Here is a 20,495-nt window from a genome sequence, read left to right as displayed (position 1 = left end):
CATAACTGTACAAGAGTCAATATAATCATTTGAAATCAGCTCCTTCACAAAATAAATTATCTATTAATTATTACAATTTTTTATGGAATATGTTCATAACACTTCCATCATCTAATGTGCCAAAATTCGTGTAGAACGAGAGCAATTATCAGTCTACTGATCTCTCCCACTCTCTCTCTCATTTCTACCATCGACTTAGCTCAGTCACTTTCACCAGTAAGTGATTGAATCTCGGCGCGTACGCATCTCGGTCTCGGCTCGGTAACGGCCCCGCATCATATCCGGTGGTGAAGTTATATAAAAAAAGCGAAACGAGAGCAAAATTTTCTATTTTCACTCTCCCGGTGCAAGTCGAATCGCGTGCGATCGAAGAAGTTACACCTGGAATTTGCCAAAAAAGCAGCTTGAATCTATTTAAACAATTTTAACTTAAGCAGAAAAATCGCGTGTGTGTGTGTGTGAGAGTAGTGAAAAGTGTTCAGGTGGATATGATTATCCTGGTCAATTTTCCACCGATCATCAGCATTCGTCTAGACTTTTCGGCTTAGCTCATCGCTCACCGCCACTCTGCTCATAGGAAAAGGTGAACGAAAATGGTGCTTTGAGTGTGATTTTTCAGCCAATTAAAATCGCCATTTTGCAATCAAAGTGAAAACCAATTTTCCGAATAATCGTCACTTTATTAATATAGCGCTCCCGGGCTCGCAGATGCGATTGCGATGAGCGTAAGTGATGTGTGTGTGTGTGTGTGTGTGGAGATGGTGTGGAATTATGGTGCCCATGCATTGCCAAACCGAGTATATCTATGTGTTTGTGTGCGTGCGTGTATGTGCGCTAACTGTCTGCCCCCAGGTTGGGCCGTCTGCCTGCACTAGGATTATATTAAAAATAGAAAATCGGTACCATTTTAGTGGGTCTCGATACGTTGTGTCGTCCGGCCCGCTCTTCTGTTGTGTGTCTCCCACCACTCCCAGCCCCCCCTTACCCAGCGATAACACCGCTCAACACAGTGCCGCCGGCTTGATCACTGTGGTCATCATCGGCCAAATCTCCGCTTCGAACGATCTCTGACATTACCGGCCCGAATGTGAGAAGTGTTGTGTCGTAAGAGAAGCGAATGCCGTGAGATGTGTGTGCTTATGGTCGTACAGATGAAGTGACATTCCTACTTCACGGTTGCAGTGGTGCGTCTGGAGAGACTGTGAGACTCAGAGCTGTGTGGCGCCTGCCATGCAGAGACGCACCACATCAGTGTATCGTGTCTTGTGAGAATCATTTTGAGATTAAACTGTGGAATGCGGAAATGTGACGACTCTGAGATCTCGTGCTATAGCAATTAATCCACTTACAATGTGCACTGAGCGACTATAAACAACGTGAGCTAGTGTTGGAGAGAATTATATAATAAATCACTCGCAGAGGTTCAGACGTACAAACCAGGTGTAGGCCTACAAAAATAAGTGTGAATAATTATTGCCTCGCATTTTTAATTTCTTTAAATATCGTGTCTTCATACAAGTGGGCGTGAGACTTACATTTACGTTCTAATCGATCACCTACGTCCGTTTCCGTTTCGATTTTGAAATCCTTGACGCAATGGATTTCGTTGATTTTTTTTTGCAAACTTGTTGCTTCTTCTTTCCTTGAAGGTTGACGATTCACTCCTGAACTTGTGCTAGGTGCAAGGTTTTTGCGATGTCGGCCTATAGCACCGCCAGTCAATGAACGGGAACCGCCCGAATCGCTTTAAATAAATTCGCACAACAACTTCACGGCCCGCAATGTCGCACGGGTTCTAATTTCGTTTGTGACTTATGGTGCGACGCTAGCCTGTTCTCGCCATCAGTTTGAACAAATGGATGTTTTCGTGTACCGCAGCTGGTGTTTTGAGCCACGTTTTTCCAGCAGTGGGAAACATGTGGAATGTTTTATTTTTGGACTCGCGTTGAGAATCGTGAAATTCTCCAACCGATTGTGATCGTGATCGAGAGTGAATAATGCTCCAAACTACAAGTCTGATAGTGTCGAAGTTGAAGCGGAGTTTCAGCAAGTCTTCCTGTTTCGTGTGATAAACATTAACCTCGTTTCATGGAGCCGTGATGGTGTAGCTGTTACGATTATTGTGATAATGCGAGGGGAAGATAAATACATAGCAGATGGGCATCATAAAGTCTGTAGCATATACAGGAAAAATTGTGTGTGTTTTGTCATTACAATGGTTCTCTTAAGTTTCATTAGTAGTCTACTCTGTCATCTTGTAAAATTTCTTGTTTTTGACCCTTTTTCAATGTTTTTATGGTTCTCTTTATAAAATAAATACAAAATAGATAAATTTATCATAAACTGTTATGTAAATCAAATTCAAAGAACTATTTTTTTTTCAATTCACATATGAAAAGCACCATGCGCCTCCATAACTAAAAGTATTCTTAGTATTAAAATGTGTTAGTAGATGTTTTCCACAAGTTTCTCAAAAATAAAAATATGGAAATAAAAGCAGAAATAATTTTGCGATTCTTTCAACAGCTACAACATAAAAACAATACAAAAAACGCTTATAAAAAAAATCCTTTTTTTAAATATCTAATTTATCATGATTTTATATATATATTTATACTTACTCAAATGGGACTTAAAAATTCCTACCATTCCTTACAATACATTCAGTTGCAAATTCAAACACGAAACATATTTTTTTGCTTCTAATTATGAAAAGTACCATGCGCCTCCATGATTTCACGCACATCTCTCGGCAGATGCTTTCCCTAAATTACCGAAAGTGAATAACACAAATAAACAAAACACACCCATACCGCTTACACTGAAAGGAAAGGAGCAACAAAAAGAGGGAAGAGAGAGAGAGAGAGAGAGAGAGAGAGAGAGAGAGAGAGAGAGAGAGGGAGAGAGGAAAATCCACGCAACATCACGCATTAGACACTGAACTCGAGCGATAAGTGCAATGGAATGTTTGCACCGCGTACACGTACCTTACCTTCTCAACAAACGCGCCACACTCGCACTGCGGACGCAACCGTACATGCAACTTGAATGTAAATAATGTTTAAAAATAAATCACCATCTTGTGGCAAAATTGGTTTTTGGCGGCGGTGATTGTGAGACACGTACGGTCTGTTTGTTTGCAGTTGATAAGTGATCGGGAAAGTAAATAATTTGATCGGTCACTGTACAAACGGATGATGAATTAAGGATTCTAATTGATTCTTCTTTCTATTTAAGTTTTAAATGTGATACATCTCTTTAACCAACCCCTTAAATCACTTTCTTCCAAACAGAACAATCGACAGTCTACCACAACCCAGTCAAATAGTATGGCCTCAAGTCCTTCGAATAGATTCCGCGGCCGGAACATGCCTGCTTGGGTGGTAAGAAGATAAAATTTCCAAAGATTTTCCATAGCTTCTACAATGTGCTAAAAATCGTTTCCTTCACTATCCGAAAGCAGACCGAAAGCAGCGATCGTGTTGGTCCACCGCCTCCACCGCCACCGATCAACAACGATCCCGAGTATGAGGTCATCGATGTGGCGAACCAGCAGCAATATTCCAATGCTCCACCTCCAGTACCGCTCAAGTCGCCAGGTAGAAGAGTTTAAAACTCGCTTTTTCTCTCGCTCTCTCTCTCTCCGTCTCTCTTGCTAATACAAATATTTTCCTGTCTGCATTTAACTTCTCGACTCCATGTTGCGGAAAACAACCATCCCTGGGAACGGATACAGACATCAAACGGCTCACCGTGATGAAGTGCGATCTGTGCGGTTCCGTTGCGCCCGTCGTACGCTGCGAACAGTGCGACCAGAATCTGTTCTGTGTGTCCTGCGACGATCGTTACCATCGACACCCGAAACGCCAAACACATGTCAGAAAGGTAAGGCCGTGTTGGTGGACGGCGCTTCGTAGTCATTTTCGTTGTTCGTTCCATCCCGATGAATGCATGCCATTTTGTGCCCATTTGAAAGTGTTTCGATCTCATTCCAATTTCCACACTGGCCACCATAAACCACGCTGGACTCGAATGGTGGTGGCCTACATCTTCTCACTCGAAACTTCTTCATCCCGAATCACTCCGAAGCAAGCTTCCGAATACAATCCCAAGCAATTGCGCGAGCCGAACCCAACCTCTGTGCACTTCCGTACCGTATCTTTCTTCTTCGCAGCCGATCGAACCACCCGCGGCTGTGTCGCCGGCCCCGAGCATGGTGAAACCGCCGCTGCCACCGAAAGGTGAGGCCGGATCGAGCGGGCCACTGCCGCCGCCGAGAAGGAACAAGCGCCCCGGAAGCTTCCACTTTCCCAGTCCCATGTTTGGCCGCAAGCAGGACCAGCAGGTACGGCGCTGCATACTTTCGTGAGGACGGTTGTTGACTGGCCACCCACACAGACACCTACTTTTGGATAGGGACAAATAGAGGAAAATCCAAAAATATTGGACGAACTAAAACAAAAAGAAGGGTGGAGAAAGGAATAACTAAAACAAGCAGACTCAAATAACAAAAATTAAGCTTCACTAAATACTATGATGATTCCTATAGAAAAAAATCCCTTTTTTTATAAACTAAACGCTTTTAGACAAAATGAACTAATAGCAAATGTTCAAAAAAGAAACAACGAAATCGAAATACAACTTATCTATTTTTGCTTTCCTAAAAACAATGTGCATGTGTTTTTTATTATTGAATTTTGAATATTTAAAGAAGTTTTGCCCCGCAGCTTTAGCTTTGGTTAGTAGAAGCTCTAACACTTAGACTACTTAAAATAGAAGCTACTTACCATTGTTTCTATTGAAAGCTTTCGATAATCAATTCTCTCAAAGAAGAAAATCTGCTTGCTGCATAATTCTCTTTTCCTATTTACATTCCCGACCATCTCTTCCTGAAGACGCAACATGGAGTCTGTCCACAAGGACAGCCGGAGCAGCAGCAACAGCAGAAGCCGCCTCCACCGCCGCCGAGTCCCGCTCTCTCCTTGCGAGAAAAAATGAACTCCCTAAAGCGCTTCATTCATCCGTCGAACAGGCCACTGCCTGACCCTCCGGAGAATAAAATTCATTGTAAGTTCATTTCCGTTGTTCCTATAAGTTCATTTATCGAAATAAATTCATCCTTTCTCTTCTCTTTCAGCTTCCAACTCATCCTTGGATACCGTCTCGAAACGTTCGCCTTCGATCGGGCCCAACCGATCCGTTTCGACCACGATGGAAAAGATCCAAAGCAATACGGCCGCCACCTTGGATCGTATGACGCTGCTACAGCAACGCTACCGACAGCACCAGGAAGCAATGAAGTCTGACGGAGATCGCAGTAGACGAGCGAGTCTTACGTCCAACACGGACCTGCAGGTAACGCATGCGAAGCTTTTGGGAGTGGGCGAATGCCGAATTTTGGATTTTGTTGTTTTTGGTGTTTTGGTTGGTCAGTGTCAACTTCATCTGTGTCTGTGGGCTGTCAGAATCATCGCTTTCGACGTACGATTTGAAACGCACTATGTGACACGAGTCCAATTCCTCCGAGGGGAATAACAAAATTGTACCAAATTGTTGCTTTTTCTCATCAATCTGCTTCTCTGTGTAACTGTCCTGGTTCAACTACAGTCATCCGCCACTGAGTCATCAAACAGCTTCCGCAACAAGCCATCGGGTGCTTTTCAGCACCAGCAGCTCCAGCACCAGCAGCACCAGCAGCATCAGCCGATACCATCTTCGCAACAGTTGCATTCGAGATGGCTTAACCCGCCGGCACCCAGAATACGATCTGGCAGTGTTGCTTCGGGCATTAATCTACTGTCCGTCCCGGGGGCACCGAACGGACCGGGTGCAGGCTATGTCCACGATCTGACGAGCTCACCGGGCAATAGTAATGCACCGTCTGTCTCTCCTATACAGCACTCGGAGTTTGGCGATGCGATGCCGCAGATGCCTAGCGGGCCTCGAAGTCTCAGTACGTTCAACCTGCATCAGCCACCACCGCCACAGCCCAACATGTGGGGATTCAACCCGTTGCATCAGGTTAGGAGATGTTGCTGAAGACCAGTTTCAGAGCATTTGGGAACTAATCTGGATGTTCTATATTCCAGGCTCAGTCCATGGCACACTTCAATCCGATGCAGTGGAATCAGATGAATGCCTGGATGGGACGAGGATCGCAGAACGGGTCCAACATGAGTCTCAATCTACCGCACGGATATCCACCGCAGGACCCCTCGGGATATCCACCAGCGTGGGGCAACGCTTGGAATGGCATGTATCCCTACCCAATGGGTATGATGCCTATGATGCCAGGTACGCTCGCACTAAGCAAACATCCAGAGCACATCTCAGTCTCATCTCAATCGCTTTCTACTTCTCGTCCTCCACCAGGTGTCGCCATGCCTCCACCAAGATCCCGAGCGAACTCCCGATCGCGTGCTGCTTCACCGGCACTCAGCATCAAGTCACGTAAATCCACCATGTCCATGCGCAATCTCAACCGCAACAGCTTCATCGACGACCTTACCGACGATGAAGATTCGGATGATGGATTCCACCGCTCCCGAGGACGTGGTGGTGATCGCCGCCGCCGAGAGCGTCTCAACTCGACCAGCAGCATCGATTTCGACGAACCTGAACTACAACCAGCACAATCCTTCGTGCGTGCATCGAGTGTAAAACATTCGCGGTTCAACCGAGAGCGTCGTCCGGGGGCTGGATCCTCAGCTCGTTCGCTGATCGATTACCCAGTGTCGAGAAAGATCACGGCTCCGGCTGCTCGTTACGATCGTGAAGAGTTGACACGCGATCGCTTCGACAAGATGTCTCTTTCATCGCCCCGTAAAGAGCCATCCGATTCCTTCACCAACGAGTCCGATCTTGAGCCGGAAGGTCGACGTGGCGCCTCGAATAGATCACGCTCCGGCAACGAAAGCATCAGTTCACCGCGCAAAATCAACTCCGATTCGCTGACGAACGATTCCGATGCGGACTTTGAGCGTAGACGACAGGCTAAACTGAAGGCGGCTCAGAACAATCTGACCGCTTCGAGGCGCATGACATCCGATTCGCACACGAACGATTCCGAGCCGGATCAGGACCGTCGCAAACAGCAGAAGAGTAAGGCTGCCCCAGTACCTCCAGCAACAAAGAAACCCATACCAAGCTCCGATTCGGACGGGCGTGAGAAGCAGCGACGAAAGAGTGACACCAAGTCCCCGAGCTCCAAAGTTGTAGGTGCCGCGCCCAAAAAGATCCCCTCCGATTCACACACACCGGATACGGATGGATCGGAGCAGAGAAGACGTTTCGCCTCAAAACAACAGCGTCTGCGTAAGAACTCCAGCACCGAGTTCATCGCCAACGAATCGGACGAGGAAAAGCCGGCAAAGAAGCCCGAACCGGAACAGATTGTAAATGGACTGCTCGAGTTCCGTACCATCTCTCCAACGAAATCGGATTCTGACGAGCAGAGGCATCTGAAGACGGTCGAGATCAAGAACATCATCAACGACACCCGATCGGAGGTGGAGTACGACCACACGGACATCCCGGAACATTCACCACCTCCGCCAGCCCCCGTCACACCGGACCGTGAGTGGGAGTGTGAGTTCTGTACGTACGTCAACGAGCCCGGCGTGAAGATATGTGCCATCTGCTGCAAAACGGCCACGATCGGTGTGGTAAGCGGTGTGGCCCGGTCGGAGTCCGAACCACACACTCGATCACCGCCACCAGACGTTGTCCAGGAGACGCCTCAGGTTACCGAGGTGAAGCTGCAGATCGTACCGCCCCAGAAGCCGACCAACGGTAAGCCCCCAGGAGAAACGAAGAAGAAAGGTAGGATTCGTAAAATATCCTTTTGGCCCGGCACTAAAGCGAAGTAGTAGAGCAAAACCATTGTCCACCCTTTTCACTGTAACCCCTGAGCACGGTAATAAGCACGCAAAGCACCACCCGCATTCACCTATGTGCACCAAATCCATTTTTGAGGACTGTGTGTCCACGCGCTGCTCCCAGACAAAGCCTTCCCGGTAATGATAGACATCTTCTAATAGACGTGATCCCTTCTGTCCGTTAATCGTGAGCCCACACTTATCAGCTACATGTCTTACGTTAAGAATCCTGGGAACCGAGTACTAGGTTGAACCCTTCAAGAATCGCCGTCCATTTTAGTAATAATGTCGCGTCTCTGAGTGTTTTTTGTTGTTGTTCCAATATGATTTTAATAAGATTTTAACCTACCAAACGTCAGCACGATCGTTACCCACGTTACTGCTAATCGAAACCCCAGTACCCCAGTTTTTTGTAAGTTAGTGCGAACTGTGGAATTTATAAACGTGTTGCATAACCTCAATAAAGGCCGCACTGGCTCTCGTGCAAAATGTACACCAACCGTGAACGATGCGAAGGAGCAATTTCCATCCCGAAATGTCCCCGTTTGTGTGTTTGATGTTGATCGTTTTAATCGGAACCGTGTCTTTTCTCGTGTTCTCTCTCGTTCTAGATGTTGACGACGAGATGGACACCGAGATGGACCAGGTTGTTGGGGGCGAGGTTGTCAAGTCGTTTAGCGATGGGCTCAAGCAGGAAACAGTTGAGATTCCCACTGACGAAACTGACCACGTTGAGAAAAGGATTGTTAAGGAAAAGGTATCCACAGGTTGCGGTCCTTCGCCTCCGAGGGAAATTGTTGAGGTTCGAGCCATGCCAGCGACGGCAGAGGAAACATTGCGAGTCAGAGCTTCGATCGGGACATCACCACCTCCACAAGATATGTCCACTCAGGTAAGGGAGAGCCAATTTTTGATGAAGAGTAGTCTTGATTATCAATATCGGATGAGAATCAATAGTTCAAGCTAGGTGACCTCAAATACACCCAGAGCCATTCCCTTAATGCATCTTTTGTCATGCCATCACTACCAGACATATGACTCATTTGAGCAGGTGCGTCATGAAATTGCCACCCAACATCAATCCGTCGATAAGTCCGACAGCGAACCGCCCCAGGAACAAACCCAAACAACGTCAGCACTTTACAAGCGATCGTACTCGCTTGCCACACCGCAGCTTCTCCAAGTTGAGCGTCCTGCAAGTCGCAACAGCATCTCGAGCGATACGCAGGTAAGGCATGAAAAGCAACGGCCCTTAGCTATCTCTCCCAGACGCACGATGATTATGCAGCGGTGTTCATTATCGCGACACACTTCATTATTTCATCACGCTGACAGACGCTTTGTTGTTGATAGTCTATTTTTGGCCTGCGTCTTGTAACGAAACGCACCAAGACGCATCAGCCATCGCACCAAACAGCTCATTAACGAGACGCTTCCTTATGGTCTTCCCGTTCGTCACGCCGACTTTTGGCAGTGTGCGGCAGTATGAAAACGTTATGCACAAAAATAGCTCACTCATACGATGCGACGACGCTCTTCGTTAAATATGCGGTAGTGTTGCTTCAGAGCCACTTCCTTGCTACCGTGGACGTTCGGTAGAAGGTGTGTGGCGTCGGCAATGACGTCATATTAGCGGATAGCGCTGATACGATTTATGCGATTGTCCACCACTAATACCCGATCGAGGATTGATCGTTTCCGAAGGGCAAACGTTAGAAATAGGCGTACACTGCAGGCCGCACGCGACAGTGTAGTTTTGAGTGTCGGTGGCTATTTAGCTAGAATCGGTAAGCGTAGGCTCCGAGCTGTGTGCCTCCGAGCTTATGTTATTAATGTTGTGCAATTAATATTCCCAAAAAACCTCACGAGATCACGATCCAACATGTAACTGATGGAACACCGTTCACGATCACGTTCTAGAGTCTACCACCATCACCACACGAACTGAGTCCTCAGCCAGGTCTGCAGAGCTCGTCGCGGTACCACGCCAACCAAGCACTGCATCAAACGTCCCATCCGTCACAACCATCAGCCCCATCTCATCGCTACGGTCAGCAGCAGGATGAAAGCCTATCCTATCTGGACCGTGCCATCCATCAGATCATTCAAACGGCCGCGACTCAGACTCTCGGTGCTACGGGCCGTCCGGCAGCAGTTCCCGAGGAGAACATGTATCGCACATTTAACGATCTACGTCACATAGATTCGAAGGCACCGGTGAAGATCACCACACTGCCTGCTGGTAGTGGACAACCGAAGAAACCGATGGTGACAATGGTCCCTTTCCTGCTGTAGATACGAGCCTGGAGAGCGTACTAACTTGAGCCTTTTGTTCCTCGAATTTCTAGCAATCAAAAGCCATGGACGACCATCAAGATCCCGAGGATGCGGTGCCTCAGCTCGCGAGAGAGCAATCCAAAGAGATGCAGAATGGTACAACAACTAAAGAAGAGCCTTCGGAGATGACACTTCTTTTGCGGGTAAATCTTAACTCTCAAGCTCTAAGGCTTCCCATTTATTGCTTACTAATGCCAACCGAACTCATTCAGGAAGCAGAGCGATACCAATTTACCGCCGAAGAGTTGCAAGCTGCTATGAATCACTGTGGCGAGAAGCATCCGGTCCAGTGGCTTCGCAGCAACTGGAACAAACTGATCGAAACCGTACAAACATTGGCCACCAAGTATGGGCACGAAAAGCGAGAAAACACCATCGGCACCATCTCGACCGTGGAAGCTCGGGAAGCACTCAAAATGCATAAAGGCAACATCTGGCGTGCGATCACGGAATGTATCGAGCAGCGGCAGCGCAAATATCGTGAGATCGCCTCGAAGGGCAACTTCACCCGGGAGGACATCGTCACCAGTCTGACGGCGCACCACGGCAACCTTGAGCTGGCGCTGGTCGAGCTAAGCAAAACGCAGCTCAAACCGTTCCTGATGCGCATCTGGGGGCCACCGAGCGGGGCCGACAACGATAGTGGCAACTTGCTGCTACACCAAGCGCTCCAAGAGGATCGCACCGGAATCAGTAAGAAACGGTCGCACTGATGCGGCTTGTAGCGTGGAGGGGTAGTAGTGTGTGGTCCAGTGGTATTAATGCTAGTTTTTTCTTTCCCTTTTCCCGTGTTTTTTTTTTTATATTTGCATTGCCGAACACCGGGTGGAAATCCTGTACGAATGCTGTGTTTATGTGTGTGTGTGTTGCGTATACGTATCGTCCCTGACCCGGTTGAACATCCTGTAACTCCCTTTGCGTGTTTGTGATAATTCCTTCCCTTATTGTAAATCTGGATGGATGGACGGCGTCGAACCTAGGCAGCGAAATTCAACAGTTTATCAGTGCCCATGTGGAACAGGAATTGCTTGGAGTAGGATCAGCGTCCGAGAAACCAGAGCAAGCTCCGGAGCAAGACTTGCAATCCGCGAAAGAGGACATAGAGCCTGAATTGCAGGAGCTAACGGAACACGAAAACACAGCACCAGCAACGTCATCACCACCTCCGGAGGAAGATCCACGCGAAGAGGTATGTGAAGAACGCGCGACATCCGCTTCCAATACGGAAATATTAAAGGACATCGAGGCACTGATCATGCAAATGGAACGAAAGCAAGAGTCCACCAACGGAACGGTTTTGCGCAACATACAGCAACTGCTCAGCCAGCTGGTAGACGCCGAACCCAGCTCCAGGTCTCCATCGGCAACCTCAATACGATCGCAGGCAAGTGATCAGCGTATCATGAGCAAAAGTCCCATTCCCGTACGTGCGAACAGCAAGCCAACTCCGAACCATTCGCCCAATCCCGATCGAACCATCGAGGACGACGTACGTGACTTTGTACAGGAAAACATACAGGACATCCTGCCGAACCTGGTCCAACAGGTGCGGCAGGAGCTGGACGCGGTAAAGGTGAATCTACGGACGAAACCAAAATCATTGGAAGACGACATACGCGAGACGTTGATGCGGGCCGAATACACTGAGAACGATTACAGTAACATTCATTACTTTCCATTCGATAAAACCGACGACACGCCGGTAGTTTTCCCCGAGCGTCAGCCACCGACGAAGGTGAAGACACAACAGTCATCAGCTCCAGATGAAATGGATGAGTATGCCAATATTCAGAAATTTCTTGAACGTGCGATCCGAAACGAGAAAACAACTACCGTGTTTGACCAGATGAAGCGGAGCAGCTATCTGATCGATAGCAGCTCCGACGAAGCACGTCAAACGGCGGAGTCCACTGACTATTACGATTTGGTGTCGATCAATGAGAAGCTGATGCATCTGTTCACTAAGGCTCCTTCGAAGGAGCTTCAACCAGTACAACAGATCGAGACAGAAGCGAAGAATTCGTCTAATGAGGAAAGGCATGCATCTCCACATCTGGTCAAGAATCACGCTTCTTTAGCTAATGATCAAGAGGAACTTCCCCAGCAAGCTGCCCAAGAGTTAACGCCACCAGCAGAAATAGCAGCTGAGAAGAAGGGAGTCAAGAAACGACGAGGATCGCGCATTCCCGTCAACAAGAACAATTATCTCTACCGACGCCCTGTCAAGAGCTCTTCGGAGAGTGACTTTGAAGTACTGGTCACAAACTCGAAACCAATTCAAGCCTCCATGGTTGCTATCGATCATGTGGCGGAATTGCGACACGTGGTGGACAATATTGAGCGGATCGAGCATGCCATTGAGGTAGGAGATGAAGTCGGCGAAGGAGAGGATCCGGAAGATTTTGAGATCATAAATGAGCCTATCTACATCAATCTGCCTCCAAAGCGAGATTCTTCTGAGGCGGATAATGTGGTTGAACCACAACAGGTTGTAATGCATGAACCGGACTCGATTGCTGGTGCAATAACGGATTCCAGTGCTGTAATCGATTCAGTCAGGGAAGAACCTAAACAACTAGCAGTGAAAGACCCGGTACTGGAGAGTCCGAACACAGCTGAAGAAGCTCCTCAGCAAACAATCAATACTGATGCTGTTGTGATTAGTGCACCTACAGTAGAAGAGCCTAAAACGCAAGATTCTACATCTGTTGTGCCAAGTATGGTAGAAGAACCTCCTCTACAACCTTCAGAACCAGCTATTACTGCTGTTATTCAGCCAGTTGTAGAAGAACCAGCGAAGGTTGAGCCTCAAGATCTTTCTTTGAGCAGTTCGAATATGAGCCAGGATCAACCGATCAAAACAAATGCTGCCGAAGAGATCCAGCCAGTAGCTGAAGCTTCAATTTCAGATATAAAGGCACCAAATCTGCCAGAACAACCACAAAGTGAAGTGATTCAAGTAGAGAAGACTCTAGTAGAGGAAACTCCAGCTAATCCGACTACAGTAATAGAGCCTCAACCTACAGCTTCTGCCCCCGTTACAAACGATCCTGTCCCGGATACATCGTCCATATTATCAGAAGATAATGAAGAAGAAGACGTAATCAGGCATAGCTCCAAGCTCGCCAATAATCTTTCCGAGCTAGTTCTGGACACCAAGCGGCTCATTCAACAAATGAAGGACGAGATCAACTCCGACATAGCAACGTTCAACGAGGATGACGCAGCGTACGGGGAAGAATATTACGAGGACGAGTACGAAGACGAATGGGAAGGCGAGGAGGAGGAGGAGGAGGAGGAAGAAGAGTGGGATTCCAACGAAGAGTACGATGTGGACGAGAATGGAGATTTCTACGAGTACGAAGACGATGACGATGATGGATCGGTAATGTTCTCCGAGATGACCATCATCGATTCTGCCAACGGAAAATCAAGAAGCGTCGAGCAACCGCCCAATGAAGTGATCCCAGTTCAAGAACCACCACAGATGATTCTGCCCATCATCAATATGGCGGTCGTAAGGGAAAACGAACGAAACAGTGCCTCGGAGGTGAGCGATCTTCCGCTGGACAGTGACTTCAACGATGCGATGAGTGTGATCGAACAATCGGTCGGTGAGCTAAGAAACATGCTACACCTAACCGAGCAAGCGCTTGGTCCTTTGGAACTTGCCTCTTCACTGCATCATGCTTCCAGTGTGGAAACGCTTCAAAACAGCCCAGAGCAGAGCGAGATAAGTGAGATCACCCTGGTGCCTGAGATACACAATACAACCGCGGGAGAAGAATCAAGCGATCGGACGCTGGTGGCGGACGAGAACCTTCCGATGACGATGAAGGATGTGCAAACGTTGATGAACGCCAAAGCAGTTATTGGAGGCTTTATCAAAATTGTACAGCAAATAGAACAAACTGGTGAAGAACGCGCGATGCAGGAGCACGTATCGTTGCCAGAGGAATCGCCAATGGTGATATACGATTCGGTGAAGACATCCTCAACGGAGACGACAGATAATAAGCCACCTTCTGTTATTGAGAGGAACGCTGTGAATGGGACGAACGCTATCCTGGAGGAACCAATCGGCACAACGGATGAAACACAAGAGCAAGCAAATGCTGAAGCGAGTGTTTTTAGTGCAGGCCCTCATAATCAAATGGAGACTGCAGGAAGTAATAGTACTGAGGCTCCAATCACTCAAGCTGTTGAAGATACGGCGAGGAACCCGCAATTGCCGACTGTTACCCAAGGTCCAGTAACACCTCCTCAACCACAAGATGTACCTGAAGATGTCAAGCTGAACCAAAGTTTAGTAAATCCAGCAGCTCCTCGTACACTCTCTGCAGAAGAGCATCCAGTGACTGACGTTATAAACACACAAGATCATACGAATGTTTCAAATGAAACGCAATCATCTCCGATTGTAGCTCCTGACGAATCCCAGAACATACTTTCGAATCAGCATGCAGCACCCGAGTATGTCAATGCAAACGCCTTAGAGCTGGCTGAAGCGAATGGTCCTAGCTCGGCCATTCCCGATTACGCAACAGTATTTAAAGCAGGAGCCAAACTTCAAGTCATTGAGCCTGCAGTAGAAGCAGCTGATACTACAAACCAGAATCCAGATAATCAAGATCCAATTACTAATCGAGAGAGTGAGCAAACTCCTGGAACAGCAGCAGAAGCCTTAGAAACACAGAGGAGCACTTCAAATGAATCAGAAATCACGTCAGTTGCTAGCCAAGGTACTTCCGTACTGCCAATCAAAGAAGAACCAAACGTTGGGGAGAGAACAGCACCCGAGGCTGTTGATTCTTCGGCCACGAGTTCCCAAGAGCCGCATGTAACGGAGGAAACTCCAGCGGCTGATGTTGCGGAACGTGTTGTTAGCAACTCACAGACTGAGAACACGATCAGTACAACTGTTCCAGAAACTACTCACAAACAACAAGATCCTGAGGATCCTGCAAACTCATCCAAAACCAACACACCAGTGACAGACGATCATCACACTGAAGCTCCCATTACTACTGCTAGTATAGCTGAGCAGCCTTCATCGGAGCTAAATACGACCCATTTGCTCAACGGACATGCACCGGACAATCGTACCCAATCTCGTGCCTCTTCCGAAGAGCCTTCATCCAGCTTCGTCGAAATACAACCATCACAGGTCATTGTTCACACACCCCAAACGGAAACTCTTCCACCACAAGTCGTTCCACTCGAAGCACCACCCCGCACCACAAACATCTACCAAAATGTGGACATTCATCCCCCCGCTTCAACCACCACTACCACCCCCGCTACTACCCCCATCAAGAGTCCACCCACCCGCTCAAAATCGAAAGCCCCCAAACTAACCGTTAAAGTTGCATCCGCCGCTACTTCGCAGTCGGAGGATGGTGCCTCCCCGACAACGCCACCAACTCCCACTGGCCAGAAGGCTAACGCCAAAGCTTCCAAAACTAAACTCGAAAGTAAGAAGAAATCCACCACCACCACCACCACCGCAAACGCCTCATCCCCCACGGCCGATTCGACCGGCCGTCGGCCATCGCTCACGCGCAAGAAATCGATCGGTGGTGGCGTGTTTGGACCGGTGCAAACAAACACGGTCAAGAACATGCAGAAAGAGTTCCTGAACAAGGCGAAGGAATCGCCCAAACCGAGCACGTCCAAGGTTACGCCCAAACCGGCCAAGCTCGTACAGCCGAAGGCGTTTACCGCCCGCGCGTCCGCTACACCGCCCGCTTCCACGAGCAAAGCTGCCACACCGGCCTCCGAGGAGGCTAGTACCTCCTCGGCTAGATCCACGCCCGGGCCGAGTGAACCGATGCCGGGCAGTTCGCGCGATACGACGTACATGTGCGAGAAGCTGCTGAAGAAGAAGTATCGCGAAACGTGCTTTAGCGATGAGTACCAAACGACCGATGACGAGGACGAAAGCCGGATGACGATCACCGAAAGCGAGCGCACCATTATCAAGAGCCTGGTGAAACCGTACGAACCGAACAGTGACCCGCCAGAAGTAAGTTGCGTGCGTGCGTGCGTGTGTGTGCTTGTTGGAACCTCCCTAGTCCTTTCGCCACATAGCTAGCACTCTTCTGTCCCGCCGGAAAAGAGGGACTTGCGAGAGCCCATCATCAATCACTCAAACTATTGGAAACGTGCTAAAGAACCAGTTTTTGCTCCGATCCTGTTAAACTTAAATAAAAGGACAACAGTAGACAGTCTTAATAATACGATGTCTTCCGCTTCCTAATTCCCGCAGGTCCAGGCGAAGCAGCTGCTAGAGGATGGTCTAGTACAAACTCAGGCCCAAGCAGAGCTCGCCGTGCAGCTGATTGAGCTTCGATACGCCCGAGATAACGCGATCTGGGCCGCGACACAGTGCCACACGATCGATGAAGCGCGAGATCTCCTGCAAAAGGAATGTGAACTTTGTCTCGGTGTGTTCCCGATGAACGAGATCGTGTCGATGCTGAAATGTACGCACACTTGCTGTCTCGAATGTGCCAAGGAGTACTTCACGCAGGAGATCACCAACCGGTCGATCACCAACTGCAACTGTCCGTACTGTAAAGAGCCGGATCTGAACGGGCCGGACGTGACGGAAGATGATGTGCTGGAGTACTTCTCGAACTTGGACATTCTGCTGAAGAACATTGTCGACGAGGAGGTGCACGATCTATTCCAGCGCAAGATCCGCGATCGTACGCTCACGAAGGATCCCAACTTTAAGTGGTGTGTCCACTGCTCGAGTGGATTCTTCGCGCGGCCCAAGCAGCGACGTCTGGTCTGTCCGGACTGTGGGTCGATCACTTGTGCCTCGTGTCGGAAGCCGGTAAGGAATAGTTGGAACTTCCAGGCTCGTTCTGGGTGGATATTAATCTCCTCTCTCTTCATCAGTGGGAATCTCAGCACGAAGGATTAACGTGCGATAAGTTTGCCGAGTGGAAGGAAGCAAACGACCCGGAACTACAGGCCGAAGGTGTTCAGCGTCATCTGCAGACGCACGGTATTAGCTGCCCGAATTGCAAGTTCCGCTACTCGCTGGCCCGTGGAGGTTGTATGCACTTTACCTGCACGCAATGCAAGTTCGAGTTCTGTTACGGATGCAACAAACCGTTCATGATGGGTGCCAAGTGTAGTGTATCGCCGTACTGTGCCAAGCTGGGGCTGCATGCCCATCATCCGAGGAACTGTCTGTTCTATCTGCGCGACAAGGAGCCTCGGGATCTGCAAAACTTGCTGCTGGTAAGGATGCAGCATTAGGAGTTTGATAGTGCGCTGTTCTTTAGAACCCAGAGATCTCTCTGTCTTTTAGATGAACAACGTGTCCTTTGACACCGAGCCTTCGGAGCAAATGAAACAGGAGCTGACGAATGGAGAAGGTGCCATCATGAAGTGTCCCATTCCACTGCAAAAGGAAACACCGGCCGGTCTGATGGATATGATCTGCAGTGCAGACGTACCCGAGAATCATGCCGGATTGTGCAGGTAACTTGGGTGGTGATCTGTTTAGGCTCCTCAAACCGGGACAAACGCTTTTTTGTACAGAATTTCAGCCAGCTCATGCGTAGCTGTTAGGTATTTTTTGGTTGTTCCAAGAATTCTTGGGAACTTCATTCGTGTCATTTGTTATCACAATTCGCGAAACCATCTCTCGTTCACAAATGACCGAAAACTGAACGATACTCTTCATCACTCCACCATGGGGCCGTGGCACGGTGGTCACACGGCAGGTCTGGGGTTCAAATCTCATCTGGGCCGTTCACCCATAGTGATGACAGACTATCCAACTACGGGGTATCGTTAAGTCTATTAAGCCAGAAATGGCAGGCATTACCTAAGAGGTCGTTAGGCCAAGAAAGAAGAAGACTTCACCATGCCCAGGACATCCAGACCAGTACTAATGCATTCCCTCCTTCACTTTTCATCCTTCGCCGGTCACGGTGCGCCCCCACACCCCTCCACTTCTAGACCGCATTACATTGAGTATCTTAGCTTCCTGGTGACGCACAATAGCATCGATCCGATCAACATCCTGAATGCGGACGATCTCGAGTCGATTGTGCGGCGCGCCAACAAGCGTATGCCTCCGCGCCCGTATGGCATGGTGGACGGCATCTATCGCGATTACTTGCTGCAGGTGAGAACGGGGACCTCCGAGCATGATGTCCACTAAGCGTTGCGTTTTTTTTTCTTTTTTCTATCTGCTTCTTCCAGAACCCATTACGTTGAATATTTGGTCGGTACGGTATCGAAAGCGCAGATCGATCCGCTACCGATACTGGATCTAACCGATTGTGTCCAAGAGTTGCGCCGGCGCGGCATACCACTCCCGGAACGGGGTCCCTGGGACACCGATGAAATTTATCGGGAAATGTGCCAGAAGGTGAGAGCGAGAGGGAGAAAGAGACAGGATGCTTCATGCTGAAACGCTTTTTCGGGGAGAAATGGGAAAGGCCCGGCTGGTGGTTGGGAACGCAACCCCCCCGCGCAGACGGGTTTTCCTCCCACGTTGCGCTTGTTGCTCTCGGTTTATGTGACTTTCATGAGAAACTGCCCACCCCCACCCCACTGGACACATACGGTAGCGGATTCTGACTGCACTGACTGCCATTTCAATGGACGATACCATGCTCCAAGCCGAACGAAAATATTTTATGTTAATGTTGGAATGTACAAACGTACCCCTTTCTGCACTTTCCATTAACCTTGGGTAGCGATAGCAATGTCACTAACGAGTGGTTTTAGAAAACGTGGCCCCTAATACGTACTAATACTCCTTTGCTTCACGACTACGCTCGTCCACTTTCGTGACTGATTTACCGCGACCTACGAGTCGCTAGTTGTCGTAGTATGTCCCTTTTGGATCGTTATAAACGTACCCTCTGTTTTACTTTCATCTTGCTTTCCCACAGCTCGTTAAGGAGAAAATTCCTCTTGACAATTAGCCGAATTGTCCAGTGAAGCTGAAGGATCCAGCTACCAACGGATAAGATAAATCTACTTGATTATTTCATAGGAATTCAACGACAGTGCTAGAGGACTGGCCAGCCTGCCTGTCCTATCACCTTTCAACCAACGGGGTTTTGTTAAACTAAGAAACATATGCATCAAATAAATTTATCTAGACATTCGCTTTGTACGGCCTTTTATTCGTAAATCTGTTCCTATTTCAAGATGCCTCCAAATTTTCCTACTGCTTTGCTAGCCTTCGACTTCGCCTTAGGCTTAGTGTTCGCGTTACCCGACAGGGAGCATTTGAGATCATACTGTACAAGCTTAAAGTTGGCGGGTGTTGAATGATTGTTCCTGCTGGCGGGAGTTCTGGCTGTCGCGTTCCCGACCCAGTTTCCCGATTTTTTAAGCTGCTTGTTGGATAGCTGTGGTGGTATTTTTAGGCCGGCTTTCTCGTTCATTCCATGCTTTCTTTTTTGCCACTGTTCCTTTTGCCATCGGTGGTAGCTCTCCTTAAAGGTATCTTCTTGTGGAACGGTTTGCACTGCAGGAGGTGCAGCCCACTTAGCGTCCCAATCCAGCGGAATACGAGTTTTGTACGAACATACTAGACAGGTGTATTTCTGGCGCAAAACGATGTCACAAGCTAGGATGAGCATATTGAAAGAGTAACGAGGTGGATGATTGGCAAAAACTTACCGCTACACGACCCATCCGTGTTTTCAGATGCTCAATCAACGATTGCCGCTTTTTCGTCGGTCTACCTTTGCTCAAGAGTTTTTCTATCTGCGTCCGGCTACGATTACAACTCGGTATAACCTCCACGGAAAAGAACCCATCCGACCACGATATGTGGCACTTTCGGCACATCTTTCGATGTTGGTCGTTGGTCTGGTTCGATGTTAGTTGGGCGGAATCGAATGATTTCTTCCTAAAAATGATCGACTCAGCGATCAGCGTTCAAAATCGCATCACGACAAACCACCGGCCCGGAGTGTACTTACAGTAATGCTAGCTTCAGGACCGCTTGGAACTTATTGTCTGCGGGCAACTGATGCCCCAATTCCCACAATTCTTTTTTCATGTTGGACACACAAACACAGCAAGGCAGAAACACAAATGAGTTGGTTTTTTAACACAAAATACTATCGTCCCGAGAGGGCTGACGAAAATCCCGCATGGGATTGTAAACAACAAACAAACCAACTGTTTGACAGCACGTATGCGCAGAACTGACAGCATGTGCGCTGACAGCATTTAAAATTGGCAAACGCATAATGTTTTTTAAATCTTTTTAATCCCTTTACTTCATTGCCT

General features: G+C 48.4%; 2 protein-coding genes across 12 annotated transcripts; one reads left to right on the top strand and one right to left on the bottom strand.

The window, feature by feature from the left end:
• The first annotated feature begins 213 nt into the window (after nt 1-213).
• On the top strand, nt 214-19,359 carry LOC118513908 (E3 ubiquitin-protein ligase lubel). 11 transcript variants are annotated; one of them, XM_036060244.1, is made up of 21 exons: nt 214-583; nt 3,294-3,383; nt 3,464-3,599; nt 3,737-3,885; nt 4,175-4,345; nt 4,896-5,067; nt 5,138-5,355; nt 5,899-6,021; nt 6,090-6,294; nt 6,373-7,821; nt 8,489-8,769; nt 8,908-9,105; nt 9,798-10,154; nt 10,226-10,357; nt 10,427-10,907; nt 11,195-16,239; nt 16,483-17,055; nt 17,121-17,468; nt 17,539-17,711; nt 18,441-18,609; nt 19,139-19,357. In XM_036060244.1, exons 2-21 carry the CDS (start codon nt 3,330-3,332, stop codon nt 19,169-19,171), a joined length of 10,467 nt encoding a protein of 3,488 aa, XP_035916137.1. In that variant the 5' UTR covers nt 214-583; nt 3,294-3,329; the 3' UTR covers nt 19,172-19,357. The 11 variants fall into 11 exon arrangements, with proteins under 11 accessions (XP_035916137.1, XP_035916133.1, XP_035916132.1 ...); XM_036060240.1 differs by having other exon boundaries at nt 5,608-6,021; XM_036060239.1 differs by having other exon boundaries at nt 3,461-3,599; nt 5,608-6,021.
• On the bottom strand, nt 19,339-20,390 carry LOC118513973. The gene is made up of 3 exons (XM_036060397.1): nt 20,183-20,390; nt 19,878-20,109; nt 19,339-19,801 (listed from the first exon to the last, which is right to left on the bottom strand). Exons 1-3 carry the CDS (start codon nt 20,260-20,262, stop codon nt 19,391-19,393), a joined length of 723 nt encoding a protein of 240 aa, XP_035916290.1. The 5' UTR covers nt 20,263-20,390; the 3' UTR covers nt 19,339-19,390.
• Between the last annotated feature and the right edge of the window lie 105 nt (nt 20,391-20,495).

The sequence above is a fragment of the Anopheles stephensi genome, chromosome 3 (genome assembly GCF_013141755.1).
Source record: "Anopheles stephensi strain Indian chromosome 3, UCI_ANSTEP_V1.0, whole genome shotgun sequence".
Lineage (NCBI taxonomy): Eukaryota > Metazoa > Arthropoda > Insecta > Diptera > Culicidae > Anopheles > Anopheles stephensi.
The sequence above is the reverse complement of the archived record's forward strand: the minus strand, read 5'-3'. Positions and strand labels throughout refer to the sequence as shown.